General features: G+C 61.9%; 2 protein-coding genes across 14 annotated transcripts in view; one reads left to right on the top strand and one right to left on the bottom strand.

Moving 5' to 3' along the window:
- The window catches only part of PISD (phosphatidylserine decarboxylase), a 48315-nt gene extending 37777 nt beyond the window's left edge, over positions 1-10538 (top strand). For 2 of the 5 annotated variants that reach the window (XM_035017439.1, XM_035017438.1), the window contains exons 2-8: positions 4228-4453; positions 5974-6139; positions 7319-7555; positions 7756-7894; positions 8063-8209; positions 8431-8591; positions 9220-10538. In XM_035017439.1, coding sequence (XP_034873330.1) covers positions 4401-4453; positions 5974-6139; positions 7319-7555; positions 7756-7894; positions 8063-8209; positions 8431-8591; positions 9220-9444 — 1128 coding nt within the window. In that variant the 5' untranslated portion in view covers positions 4228-4400 and the 3' untranslated portion in view covers positions 9445-10538. The remainder of the gene's footprint in view (positions 1-4227; positions 4454-5973; positions 6140-7318; positions 7556-7755; positions 7895-8062; positions 8210-8430; positions 8592-9219) is intronic. The other 3 variants (XM_035017437.1, XM_035017440.1, XM_035017436.1) reach the window with 2 other exon arrangements.
- Positions 10539-10564: 26 nt separating this feature from the next.
- SFI1 (SFI1 centrin binding protein) overlaps positions 10565-13686 on the bottom strand; it is a 99423-nt gene continuing 96301 nt past the window's right edge. For 8 of the 9 annotated variants that reach the window (XM_035017427.1, XM_035017426.1, XM_035017431.1 and 5 more), the window contains 5 exons: positions 13022-13126; positions 12694-12925; positions 11135-11466; positions 10787-10898; positions 10565-10698 (listed from right to left, as the gene is read on the bottom strand). In XM_035017427.1, the coding sequence (XP_034873318.1) occupies positions 10594-10698; positions 10787-10898; positions 11135-11466; positions 12694-12925; positions 13022-13126 (886 nt within the window). In that variant the 3' untranslated portion in view covers positions 10565-10593. Of the gene's footprint in view, positions 10699-10786; positions 10899-11134; positions 11467-12693; positions 12926-13021; positions 13127-13686 lie in introns of those variants that run through there. The other variant, XM_035017432.1, reaches the window with a different exon arrangement.

Genomic DNA, 13686 nt, shown 5'->3' with positions numbered 1-13686 from the left:
CAGTGAGCGCCCGGAGCCCGGAACGGGCGTCCTGGGTGCCCGTCGCCCCTTGGAACTGCGGGACCCTGGGCCGGAGAGCCCACCCCAGAGTCTCCATCCCATTGTGGGCTTCTCCTGCCCCACATGGTGGGTCACGGGCCGCTCCGGATGAGCTCATTTCCGCCGCGTCGGGTAGCATCTCCTGGCCCTCCAGCCGAAAGGGGAAATGCTGGGCTTGGGCTCCGTGTCCCCTCCTGCACCGGAGCTCCGGGTGATTGCCTCAGTGCTGCCCACGGGGCCTGACTGGCGCCAGTCGGGGAGGGAAGCGGCCCTGTTCCTGGGTGGGACCGGAGGTGTTCCCAGTTCCTCACCCGAGGGTCGGAATGGGGGTGACACGCTGCCCTTCGCAGAGCCCCATCCCGGAGAGAAGATTCCTTTCTTTGGGAGATTTAAGGAAGCCCAGCGCTGTGGGGAGTACCTTCCCATCCTCCACCCGCCCTTCCCTGGCCACCGGCTTTAAAGAAGCTTCTCTGGGCCCTTCTGCTTCCTCTTCTTTTGCCCAAAGCTTCCCCAAGATGGCTCGCCCATTTCACCTGGCGAGAATCCATTTTCCCTGTTTCCTCTTCCTGAAGTCTTATCTGCTTCTAGCCCTGGAACACAGGGAGGAAGGGTTGGTGCCCCCCCTGGACACAGCTTCAAGTGAGCTGGGGGAGAAGTGGGCTCAGAAAGTCAGGCAGGGGGGGTGCCTGGGTGGCTCAGTTGGTTAAACCTTTGCCTTCCGCCCTGGTCATGATCCCGGGGTCCTGGGATCAAGCCTCACGTTGGGCTCCCTACTTAGCCGGGAGCCTGCTTCTCCCTCTCCCTCTGTCCGCCCCCACCCCCCCCAAACTCCTGCTCTCTCTGTGTCTCTGTCTCTCAAATAAAGAAATAAAATCTTAAAAAATAAATAAATAAATAAAAGGAAAGGTAGGTAGACCTAGGACTTGGGGACTCTGAGGCTTTCTGCTGAGGCTTCAGGAGTGACACTGGCACCCAGTGAGAGTTCCGCTCAGGAGGCAAGAGCATATTTCTCAGTGTCTCTGGTAGGACCTGTGCCTGGCTGTGCCTGGCTGCAAGGCCCTTGGTGCTCAGGGAGTGCTTGTTGGGGGCAGACAGTCCCGACTCTGTCCCTGCCTTCCTGGCCTTGCCCAAACTCAAACCTGAATCCACCAGAGTCCAAGGGAACCAGGCAGGAGCCTGCCTCCCGCCAGCCCCCACCCCCACACCTCTAGCAACCGGTAACTGGCCTGGGGCCTGGGTCCATCCATCTGACTTCAGTTGGAATGTTCCATTCCACTGAGGGGGTAGTGTTGCCTTCATCACAGGCTGTGAGGGTAGATGGGGACATTGAGCACTGCTCGGGTGTGAACCCCCAGAACAGGACATCTAGACAAAGGTGACCCCCCCCCACCTGGTCCTGTTGGGCCACTGCTCCTGCTCAGAAGGGCAGCCACTGTCCCCGTGGTTTGGGCTCTTTCAGAACTGCTGCCTCTACCCTGTTCCTTCTATCTTGCCAGTGGGAGCAAACCTCCGTCCTCCCAGAGTGTGGGTTTGGAAACGGAGGTGAAGTGTTGGGAGTCAGGTCCAGGATGAGGCTGCACCAAGGTCTAGGGTGGAAGTGAGGCGTGGTGTCTCTGAACAGAGTAGAGTTCTGGGCCAGGGTCACTGCTATGATCTGAGCCTCGAGGGAGTGAGCAGGAGGAGTGGCCCTTCCCATTTTCCAGATGAGGAAACATAGCCACAGAGTACCTGTGACTTGCAAGGCCCCTCCCAGCTCTCAGGGCTGGCAGGGCAGCCAGGACTGCAGTAACTGGATTGTCCCCTCCCCTACCAAAGCCTCTGAGCTCTCCTGTGCATTGTGGCTGGCCTTTAGGCCTTGTGATAACTTTAAACTCCTACTGGTCACAGCTCACAACTCTTCTTCACAGAGTGTTCTTGAGACTGGGGAGAGAGGGAAGGTGTCTGTACTTCCTCAACTCAGGGTACCCTCCTTGCAGGTTCCTCATCTGGGCCTGAGCCCCTAGTCCCACTCCGGGGAGCCAGAGAGCGAGCATTGACTTGGGCTCCAAGGGTCATCACAGGTGTGGGGGCAAATGGGGCACTGAAATGGGGAGGGCGGGAGCACTGTTGGCCTAGGAAGTGGCTCAGCCTTTGGGAAGCAGGAAGGAATGAATGACCCTTAGGGACCCCCTTCCCTCCATCCTGCAGCTTTGAGCTGGACAGAGGGTGCCAGGCCTGTTTCCTGGGGGACAGATGAATTCATTTCTGCTCCCTGGGGACCTTCTGGGGCCCATGCATGGTGATTTGGAAGAAGCCTGACCGTCTGGTCCCTGTCCCATTTCCAAAGAGGAAGAGTGGTGATGGAGACAGGACTGAGGGCTAAGGACATCCTGCCAGCCCTTTGGGGCAGTTTCTAGAGTCTCTAGGATAGCAGCAACTTGGGCCAGCCTCCTTGAACACCCCTGCACTGCAGGAGGAAGGGTGAGGGCCCACCCTGCCCTAGCCAAGTCCCTGGACTGGACGCCCTGGGGTGAATGAAATGGGAGAGGCATGCACAGAAATCTACGTAGAGGACTGGAGGTTTCGGGCCAAGCTCGGTTTGTGTACGGGCTCCGGCAGGTGTCTTTCTGGTCTTTCTGGCAGTGTCCTGCGGGGCCCGCTGCCCCGGGTGGTAGGCTAGTGAGGAAGATGGGCAAGAGGAGACGCGGGCTCCCGTCCTCTCCCACAGGGCCTCATTGGCCTCACTGTGAGTCCCAAGTGTGCACTCAGTCCGAGCTCACTAGAGTGGGGGAAAGAGTGCTTGGGAGCCAAGCGCCGTGCCCGACCCTGCCTGCCTGTCACACCTTGGGGCCTGTTTCCCTGGGGAGCTGACAGGGGGCCAGTGTGGGGCCCCGTGGCCTGGTGGGCCTTGGAGGGGCGGGGTGTGGGCTCAGTACGTGGGCGGTATAGTTGAGGTGACCCGACTGGGTCGGGATGGGATGTCATGGATGGGAAAGTTAGGCGGCTTAGCATGGGTGGGAGATAAGACACGGGGGTGTCCATGGGTCCCTGGGCCTGGCCCTTGGGACGGAGGAGGCTTGTGTCCATATGTGCTTCTGGGTGAGGCTGGGTGGTGGGCACCGTCCCGCCTGGCTCACCCCCAGTGAGCTGTCTTGCCACTCAGGCGAGTGGCCTGGGGAGCTGATCTCTGCCGGAGGGGTCTGGGCCCGGGGTGGCCCAGGCCTAGCCACTTGGTCGGGGCTGGAAATCCATGCTTACTTCAGACCTTAGTCTTGGCTCTCACTGCACTCCCAGGGATTTGACTCTCCAGGGGCTAGCATTTTCACCTCTGGCTGAGGTGACTTTGCCAGGGCGACATTTCACCCTTGTGTGGGTGGAGCCGTGTCCGAGTGGAGCCTCTCGCTCTTGTCAGTCGGTTGGCTGTGTGGGGGGTCAGCATTGGCCTGGGACTGTGTCCGCAGCTGGGTCAGTTCTCTGCCTTGGGAGCTTCTCTTGGGGCCCGAATCTCTGCATTTAAAGATGGTGGCAGGCACTTGTCTGTCCCCTATAGCCTACAGTTGGGATTGGAGGCCAGGCTGAGGGGGGCCTTGACTATCCCTGGGCTTAGACAGCAACAACCGTGGAATGTTTGTTCTCCTTCCCTGTTATCTGTGAGGCCCTTGTGGAGGCCGGGCGTATCCTCCCATCCCAGATCGCCAGGCAGGGCCAAAGTGCTGTCCAAAGCAAAGATGGTGCACGCTGGTTTGGGCTTCAGTCCTGGTTGGTTTTCCCTCAGGTCAGATCATGTGTGTGCTCGTCTGCTGAGGAGGCCTTGTGGGGGTTGGTACGGGGGTGGGAGGCTCTGAGGCCCCGGGGGGCAGTAAGGAGAGAGCTGGAGCAGGTCAGATGTCCAGCGTCTCACCCTCTGTGCCTCTCCTGCCTTCCTGCTCTCTCATTCCTCAGATGCTACTTCGGCACCTGAATGGAAAGTGGGTCAGGGAGGGAGGGGCTGCCCGAGCCACAGACCGGCCTGGAGCACAGGACTCAGGTTCCCACTTGTGCTTCTTGGGCTTGTAGGCGCCTGGCCCCTTCCCTGCCATCAGTTCACTGGAGCAGGCCGGTGGCCAAGCCCGGGGACAGAGCGGGCGGAGGGCAGGGGCTTGTGTCCCAGGCGGCAGGCCCCCCTGCCGCTTCCCGAGCAGGTGTGACCAGTGCCTGTCTTTGCAATAGCCCTGACCTCTAACCTGTGCCCCGTGAGCCGGCGGGACCCAGCCACACCGGGAAGCGGCCCACCAGCCACCAGGCGGCCAGCCCGAGGAGTGGTGACAGCACAGGAGCTTCTGGCTTGGGGGGAAGGGAGGAAGGAGGAGAAACAAAGGCGAGTGTGCCTGGTGCCGCCCACCATGTGTCAGTCAGAGGCACGGCGAGGACCTGAGCTCCGAGCGGCGGCGAAATGGTGAGATGCTGCCGACCCCGTCCTAACCCCACTGTGCCCCGCCATGACCTCCGGAAGGTCAGAGTTCATGTCCAGCAGCCCCGCGGTGGAGGTGGCGGCAGGGGGCCAGGGGATCAGCCCCCGAGGCTGGAGGGGCCCGGCCCGGGGGGCCTGAGTCGGAGAGCCCGCTTCAGGTACCTGGGGAGGCGGAGCGGGCTGGTAGCCTTCTGTCTGCTGCATCCTAATTGCTGTTCCCAGGCCCCCACCCTGGGCTTCCCCCCACCCTCCGCTCGGGGAGAGGTGCCGCTCTTCTGGGATTGGTCCCTGGGTTTCTGCAGTGATCAGGGCGGGTGGGGGAAGCCCTGGGGACAGCAGGGATTTGTTCAGCTTTGCTTGGCCCATACCCCCTTCCCAGACCTTTTGAAAACACGGTGGGGTGGGGTGGGAGAGAAGGAAGACAGGGAGCCTGGTGAGCTGTGGAAAGAAGCGTCTTCCATTGCAGTCATTGAACAGCAGGTGCCCAACCATCAGCTTGGTTCTCCCGTTTTTTCTTTTTAGTATCAGCTGAGATGCTTCTTTGTTCCTTGGTTTTGTTCAGCAACCTGAGGCAGAGGACATGGCTTCTCTGAGAGCACAGAGGCGCAGATGGGAGCCTTAGATTATCCAGTTGAATGCAGTCTTTTTGCAGATGAGGAAACTGAGGCCTGGGAACCTTCTCAGTGTGGGTGGGAATGTGGTCTCCTGGTGGCTGCACTGGGCCTCAGGAGCATTTCCTAGTGCCTAGGCATGGGACCAGGGGACTTGGATGTCACTGTTGTATCCCGGGAGGCCACGGTTCTGGTGGAAAGGCCCACCCAGCCTCTGAGATCCCCACGAGGCTGAGCCTGTGCTGAATGCACTGAATTTGGGCTGGTGGGGTCTGGGGAGAGAAAAGAGGAGCCTGGCTCAGGTGTGTGACCCCAGCAGACCTGGGAGGTGGTCTGAGGGCTGGTGGGGAGGTTCCTCCCTCCAATCTCTGGGTCTCTTTTGGAGAACCTGATCTGATGTAGAAAGACCAGGCAGGTGGGTGGAGCTTTAGCTGTTTCGTGGGGGGTGTGTGTTTACAGGTGCATGTTCGTGGGGGTTTTCCTTTGGGATCTTGTCAGGCCCAATCCCTTCGTTTATCAGATGAGGAAACGAGGCCTAGCGCCAGGAAGAGATTTTCCAAGACCCTGCAGTGCAGTGGTTGCTCCCTGGTGCCTCTCCGGGCAGAGCTGGCCCCAGGAGTGGGGGGGAAGGGGGCTGTGACGCAGGCTGTGCACCCCATCTTCCCTGTGCTGCCCCCGAGTCCCAGTCCTCCTTAGCTGGTAGGCAGGTGGGTGAGACTGGGATGAGAGTCTGGCGAACAAAGGCAGCGGAGCCCCCACCTCAGCCTGGGGTTGGGTTGAGGGACCACGGCCAGTGCTGCCGGACTCCACGGAGAGGCAAGCTTGCCGAGGGTGGGCCGGGGCCTCCCAGACCCTGACCGCTGACCTGGCCGTGCACGGACATCTGCTCTGCAGGTTGCACTTCCCTCAGCTGGCCCTGAGGCGGAGGCTGGGACAGTTGAGCTGTATGTCCAGACCCGCCCTGAAACTGCGCTCCTGGCCCCTGACGGTCCTCTACTACCTCCTGCCCTTCGGTGCCCTCAGACCGCTCAGCCGGGTGGGATGGAGGCCCGTGAGCAGGGTAAGTGCACAGGCTGCTGGCCCGGCTCCCCTCCACACCCAAGGGCGGGCCTAAGGTTGGGATCCCGGACGCAGAATGGAGGAGACAGTTGTTCGATTAGAGCTGATGGTGTGGGTGCTGAGCCCTCAGGATGGGCATTTTGACAGGCAAGCTGGTTGGGAAGGCCAGGCTGGTTGGTGGCCCTGAGGGCTTGCTGTACGCTGCCTCTTCTCCTTGCCTGCATTCGTGCCCTTTGGGGGCTCTGCTTCTGGAAGGAACCCACACTGGGCATTCAGAAAATGTGTCTGATTTCCTGTGTTAGGGCAGAAGAGAGCTCAGAGGTGATTTTGAGAAGAATGCAAATTAATTCCTGGATGCCAGAGGGTGATTCAGGAAGCCTGGTGCCTGTTTGGGCCCCTTAGGGTGTTTCTGGACTTGGTAGCCCCAGGCAGGGCTGGGTGAGGGAGCAACCTGGCCGCAGCCCTGAGGGCTGCCCGGCTCCCTGGCCCTGGGCTCTCTGGGCAGGCTGACCCCAAGCAGGGAACCCTGGGCTCTGATGGGCGTCAGCTAGAAGAGTTTGGGGCGCCACTGACTGAGTACACCGTAGAGGTGTTTAAACTTGGAATGAAATTGCCTTTACACCCTGGGGACTTGGTGTCTGGGTCAGGCTGACAGGCCCCAGCCGCCGGTTAGAGGCAGGTCCTGCTGTGGCGGCAGCACCTGAGGCTTGAGAGGCGTCCCCTTCCAGGTCGCCTGGCCCCGAGAGTTTGGCTGGGGGAGGCCCGGCGGGCGGGCTCTGGTGACCGTGGTTCAGCGCATCTGGTGTGGGGGTGCCCTCTGCTTCCTGGTCGGACCGGACGCGCGCTTTGGGGCCCCCGGCCCTTTCTGCCGCAGCCTCTCCGTGCAGGTGGCAGAGCCGGGCACGCCCCACCTTTCCTAAAGAAGGACCGCGCTGGCCGGCCTCTCCTTGGGGACGGTGCGCAAAGTGCGTAGGGACTGACGCCCCTGAGTTGAAGTCACTGTGTCGGTCTCGGCCAGTACTCGGTTTGTGAGAGTGTTTGGGAAGCTCAGTCTGGTTCCTGGTGGGCAGCAACCACATCACAAAGCCGTGGCGGGGTGCCCCGGTCTCTGGGGCCGGGGGTGGGGGGGCGCTGGGGGGCACGCGAGGCCGTCGCGCATCTGCCTGTCTGTGGCCCGCAGGTGGCCCTGTACAAGTCGGTGCCCACGCGCCTGCTGTCGCGGGCCTGGGGCCGCCTCAACCAGGTGGAGCTGCCGCACTGGCTGCGCCGGCCGGTCTACAGCCTGTACATCTGGACGTTCGGCGTGAACATGAAGGAGGCCGCCGTGGAGGACCTGCACCACTACCGCAACCTCAGCGAGTTCTTCCGGCGCAAGCTGAAGCCGCAGGCCCGGCCCGTCTGTGGCTTGCACAGCGTGGTGAGGCCCGGCCCCGCCCCGCCCCCCACGCCTCCCCCCGCCCCCCCCAGAGATGGGATTCTTGCCCCTGCCTTCGACATCCAGGCCCTGCCGTCTCTGCAGGTGGCCCGTGGCTGCCCGTGGGTTCTCCTCCCAGGCTGGGCCCCCGGGGAGGCAGAGAGCCTGCCTCCCTAGTAGCAAGACTTTCTTGGCCCTTCCAGATCAGCCCGTCAGACGGGAAGATCCTGAACTTTGGGCAGGTGAAGAACTGTGAGGTGGAGCAGGTGAAGGGGGTCACCTACTCGCTGGAGTCGTTCCTGGGTCCGCGCACTTCCACGGATGACCTGCCCTTCCCGCCAGGTGGGTCATTGCCTGGTGGCAGCCTTGCGTGGCTGGGCTGGTCCTCACCCAGGAGGACGGGAATGCGTCGGGAGGGAAGGGCCAGCAATTGCTGCGTGGAGCTTTGGGGCCTCCCTGAGGACTCAGGTGCTTGTCTGAGAGCCGGGCCCTTGTGTCTGTCTCCCGCAGCCGCCCCCTGCGGCTCCTTCAGGAACCAGCTGGTCACTCGAGAAGGGAACGAGCTCTACCACTGTGTCATCTACCTGGCCCCCGGGGACTACCACTGCTTCCACTCCCCCACTGACTGGACTGTTTCCCATCGGCGCCATTTCCCAGGTTGGCCCAGAGCCTCACGCCTTTTTTGGTGTCGAGGGACCGAGGCTCCACACTTGGGGTGCTGAGACTGGGAGGTGACTGCTTTAGTCTGGCTGGGTGGGGGCGGCAGGGGGCAGCCTGGGGCCTAGCCCACTCAGCATTTGGAAGGAGATGGGTGGACGTGGGGCTCTGGGAGGCTGGTCTTCTTGCCAGGTGTGGAATGGCAGTCCCTGCCCCCGCAGGCTCCCTGATGTCCGTGAACCCCGGCATGGCCCGCTGGATCAAAGAGCTCTTCTGCCACAACGAGCGGGTGGTCCTCACTGGGGACTGGAAACATGGCTTCTTCTCACTGACGGCTGTGGGGGCCACCAACGTGGGCTCCATACGCATCTACTTTGACCGGGTAAGCAGAGCCAGGCCCAAGGGCTGGGCCACTTGGGGTCCCCCCAACCCCTTCTCCCGTGGAGCCAGGTCCGTTGGGACCGTAAGTCTAGAAGGGCATGTCCCCGGCCTGGCCCTGTGGAGCAGCTGTCCCGAGGAGGGGCTGGGCCCTGGGCTCCTGCTCTGCCAGCTCCGGCCCCAGATGTGCTTGCTCATCTGGAGATGGCTGGACAGGGAGGGGGTTCACCTCCCAGCCTGCACTTTGCTTCTGCTGGGAACCCAAGGGGAGTATGGAGCTCAGGGTGGACCATGCTGATTGGAAGCCGAGTGTCTGAGGGGGTACCTAGTGCCCCCCGCTTCCCCGAGAAGTGGGGGGCGGGGCTGCCTTTCCTTGTGTCAGCTTGTGGCTGCCCCTCGCCTGCTCGGGGTGCTGGAGAAGAGTGGGGTCTGATTCCTCTATGTCTTCCCCCCCCCGCCCCCCCGGGTCCCGGTTCACAGCTGCTATTGGGGACCGTTTGGTTAGGCTTATGGGCCGAGTCGCTGTCCCCAGCTCCCTTTCCAGGCTGGGTTGGGGACGGGGGGACAGGCAGCAGAGAGGCGTTCTGGGTCCAGGAGCAGACGCCACACGCTCTGCCCCGGGCCTCCTGCAGGACCTGCACACGAACAGCCCGCGTTACAGCAAGGGCTCCTACAATGACTTCAGCTTCGTGACACACGCCAACAAGGAGGGCATCCCCATGCGCAAGGGCGAGCACCTGGGCGAGTTCAACCTGGGCTCCACCATCGTGCTCATCTTTGAGGCCCCCAAGGACTTCAACTTCAAGCTGAAAGCGGGACAGAAGATCCGGTTCGGAGAGGCTCTGGGCTCCCTCTAGAGCATCCTTCCTGGCGGCTGAGGAAAGCTCCTGAGGGAGCTTTCTAAAGAGAAACGGGAGGGTCTTTTACGGGGAGCCTCCACGGCTGCCTGGGGCGGGGACAGTCTCAGGGCTACGGGGCCCGGCCATGCGGGACCTGGCTGACTAGTTCCTGCCGTTCTGAGGTGTGGGTGAGGTCAGAGCCCCTGTCGGCCCTGGACCTACGTCGTCCCTCTTCCCACCCTCAAGAGAAAGAACAGTTGCAGGCCAAGATGATCTCAAATTCCCTTTTGGAGATTTTTTTAACCTACTGTATAAACTGGAGACCCTACATCTCCTGGCTGGGTGTTCAGTTGGTCTTGATTTCTGTTGTAAGACAGAACTGGTTATATACGTTCTTGCTGCTCTCATCATTGCTTTTCAGCCTCCCCTCTGCCTCCCCTGCACTGACTGGGCTGTGCTGCCCCCAGAGCAGCGCCATGTGGCCTTTAACACAATGGCTTCCTGTTCCCAATTCACCCCACCCTGCTTGTTTGGGAAAAGCCGTCTCCTTGCACTTGTGGCTGAACACCTCCTCCTTGACTCCGCCAGCATCACACGAGGGGGACTGATGGCATGGCGTTTGACCGGCCCCAGTGAGTGAACTTCCAGAGCTGGCGAGTCCTCTTTCCAGTAGGCAAGACCAATTATTGAACCCCCCCCCCACAATGGTGTCCAGAGTGAATGGACAGGCGGGTAGTGGCGGCCAGGGAGGGCCAGGGGAGAGCTCGTTCCACCCCCCCCATATCCAGACCCACAGAAACATGGTAAGTTGCTGCTATTGATTGAGGGGTTTGTGTTGGAGGCAGAGGAAGGAGCCTTGGTGTATTGGGAGGGGGGCGGATCAGTGCCTACAACACCTTTCCCCAGGTAACAGGTACACGGTCCTTAGGGAGCCGCGGATGGTGGGGGCCAGGGTTCAGGTTTCCCGGGGACGCTGTGAATTTCTCCTGCAGGAGAAGCCATTTGAACTCTTTCAACTGTATCAGTAGCACAGTATTTTTGTATGAAAAGTGGGAGACTTCTGACCAGTAACTCATTTAATTGCAACATTTTGAAATAAAAAATAAAACTCATTGCAGCTTTGCGTGCTGTTCCTGGAGGTGGGCTGAGGCCTCCCCGGGCCAGTGACTAGCACAGAGCCCGCCGCAGGGCCTGGACGCGCGCGATGCAGGCGCTGACGGGCTGGCGTTGGGCCTGGAGCTCAGAGGCCAGCCGCTGGATCTGCCGCTCCACCTGGGGGATGGGGAGGGGAGGCTGAGTGGAGCCCCAGGGCCGGGAGGGCCAGGGTGGGAAGCCCTTCGAGGTCTGCCTGGGGCCTCACCTCCTGTAGTTCTTCCTGCACCTGCCGCTCTGCTTCCTGGTCCTCCGGCCTGGGCTCCTCGTGGCTCAGCTCCAGCCACCGGCGCAGGCTTCTTGCTTGCCGCTGGCAGGACCTGCCCGAGGGAGACAGCTGCTGCCAACCTGGCTGGGCCCTTGGCTGCGCCTCCAGGTGGGGAAGTAGCGCATCTACTTTGCAGTGGGGGAGAGGGCGATTCTGTTCCGCTGCAGGCCTCCACCACCCAGCTCCGCAGGCACCGTGGGTGGGCCTCAGGACACCCCCTCCCCACCCCGCCCCAAGGCCCCCGGCAGCCCGCTCCAGAGAAATAGCTGGGGTTTTTCTGGGTCTTACGAGAGGTTCTGCTTCATGGTCTGATAGTCCTGCAGTTGCTGCTGGATGCCCTCCAGCTCAGCCTCCAGGTCCGTGGGGCCCTTGGTGACAGAACAAGCTGGATCTCGACCGCGGTCCTGGCTAGGCCAAGGCTGAATGGAGGGATCCCAGGCATCGGGAGCGGCCCGGGCACCCTTGGTGCTGACAGGCTTCAGCTGCGCACCTGCGCTTGCAGAGCCAGGCCCGCCGGTGCCTGTGAAGTCCCCAGGAAGCAGCAGGCCAGAGTGAGGGACATTGGCTGGGGATGGCGAGGCCTGGGCTGTGAGCCCAGGGATGGTGGGCTGTGCAGACGCCTGTGAAGGAAGGATGGATGAGCACAGAAGCAGGGAGGAAGGCTGGGGGAGAGGCACCCAGGCTGCCCACCGACCAGCTCACCCAGTCCGGGCCTGGCCCTGCCCCTTTCTTCAGACCTGACATGAGAAAGTCCTGTAGGCAGCCCAAGAACACCCCACACCCGTGCAGTCCAGTCCCATCCCTGCCCCAGGGCCTGGCTCGGCACCGGCCCGCTCTGAGCTGGGCCCCTGCACTTCAGCAAGGAAAAGTGGTCCAGGGCAACTGTCCTGGGCAGACCACACATCTACAACCCTCCATTCCCTTCTGGTGACCATGCCCCCTGGTAACCATTGACCAGCTCTCTGTGGGCATCAACTCTTGGGGGGGGGGCCCAACCCTGCCGCTGTTTCCTCTATTACTGAGCACTCGTGCCTTCTTGCACCCCCTTGCCATCTGTGCCCAGACTCCATCTTGCTGTCACATGCCCCGGGGAGCCACTGCCCCCTTCCTCCCAGGAGCCATTCTCTTCGGTTCCCAGGGGTTTACCTTCAACAACTACATTTCAGACTCTCAGTTTTGCTCTCCAGCCCTGACCTCCTCCCCGAAGGCCACACTCAGAATCTTTATCCCAAATTGGACAGGTTCAAGACAGACTCTTCAGGCTTTACCCCAGACAGGCCTCTCCCCCCACCCCCCGTTTTACCTCTTTCAGTAGAACTCATTATTCCTGGAGTTATTCAAGCCAGAAACCCAAGAGCCATCCTGGATTCCTTCCTCACCCTTATCAAACCCATCGGCGCAGGTCCTGCCTAGTCTGCCTCCCACGGGGGGCTCTGCCCACAGCCCAGCCACACCTAATCCTGGCTCCCAGCACCTTCTGCTGGCCCATGGGATCACAGCTGCCAACCGGCCCCCACCACTTTCTACTTAAAATCCAGATGCTTCCCCTGGGCCTGCAGGACCCTCCATGATCTGCAGTGTCTTCATCTATGTCCGGGGCTCTTCTTCCGTCTCCACCTCTGGGACATAAGCTTCACAAGCCGGGGCCTCAGCAGCCTCTCCCTACTGTGTCCCGAGAACAGGGGCGCCTACACTTGGTGAAGGCATGAGCGGCCTCCCTGCACCTTCCCGAGCCGGCAGTGCTCTGGAAGCAGCGAGTACCGCTGTGGTTACAGCACCGAGTGCGTGAGGAACAGCACCGAAGGCCAGACCGAAGAATGTGACCCCAGGTGACCAGGAGGACTTACCCTGGCAGGTGCTTGCACCCCACATGGCATGAAGGACGAAGGGGGCAGCAGCTCTGGGCCTGTACTCAACGTGGGGGGCAGCCTCGGGCCAGGGTGACCCGGCAGGGCCCCGGGCTGGGGCAGGGGGCTGCTTGGCACCAGTGCTGTCCAGGCCACTGGCAGGCAAGGCCTCGTCAGGGCAGGGCCTGCGGGCTGGGCCACACCTGGGTCGCACGCCCTCGGTGCCTCAGGCCTAAGCAGAGGGACAGCAGGAGCTGGTCAGGCCACGGCACCCGCCTGAGGAGCAGGAAGGAAAGGAGGCCACCCACCCTAGGACCACACAGCATACCCTTTCCCCCCGAGGGTGCCACACCCCAGGGGCCTCTGGCTCGGCACCGGCTCCAGCAGGAAATGTGGGCGTCGAGGCTGCTTTCTTGCCAAGCGGGCAGCATTGCTGGGAAGAAACACAGGCCTGTTCCTCTCGGCCGCCTGGGGCATCCAGTCTGACCCCCTCCAATCTTACAGGGAAACGGGGGGCCAGAGAAGGAAAGGCCCTGGCCCAAGGTCAGCAGGTGAGCTGGAGTGGGCCTGGGCCACAGAGTACTTCCCGTAATTCCAATGAAGTGAGCCCGATGCCATGGGGATGCCTCGCCCGCCGCATTTCATCTGACCTCTGCAGCCACCCAGTGACACGGATGCTCCCCCCACATCAGAGGGGGAGCGGGCTCGTCGGGGTCAGGCCCTGTCGGGGTCCGGCGGCAAGGGAAGCGGAGCGGACTGAGGCCCAGGCCAGTCCCCCACCCCAGTGGTGACCTCTCCGCCAGGCTCAGGCAGTGCTGGTCACTCTGGGAGCCGACAGCTGCATCAGCCGGCTCTGCGGGGACGAGCCAGGTCACAAACAGCGGGGCCTCCTAGAGGAAGCCCATTTCCTGGCTGGAAGGGGAGAAGCAGGGAGACTGGCAGGTCTGGGGGCATGAGGGTGGGGCTGCCCTACAGCCGATTCCTTTTTTTAAA

This window comes from Mirounga leonina, unplaced genomic scaffold, assembly GCF_011800145.1.
Source record: "Mirounga leonina isolate KUSES-001 unplaced genomic scaffold, KU_Mleo_1.0 Mir_171, whole genome shotgun sequence".
Taxonomy (NCBI): Eukaryota; Metazoa; Chordata; class Mammalia; order Carnivora; family Phocidae; genus Mirounga; species Mirounga leonina.
The sequence above is the reverse complement of the archived record's forward strand: the minus strand, read 5'-3'. Positions and strand labels throughout refer to the sequence as shown.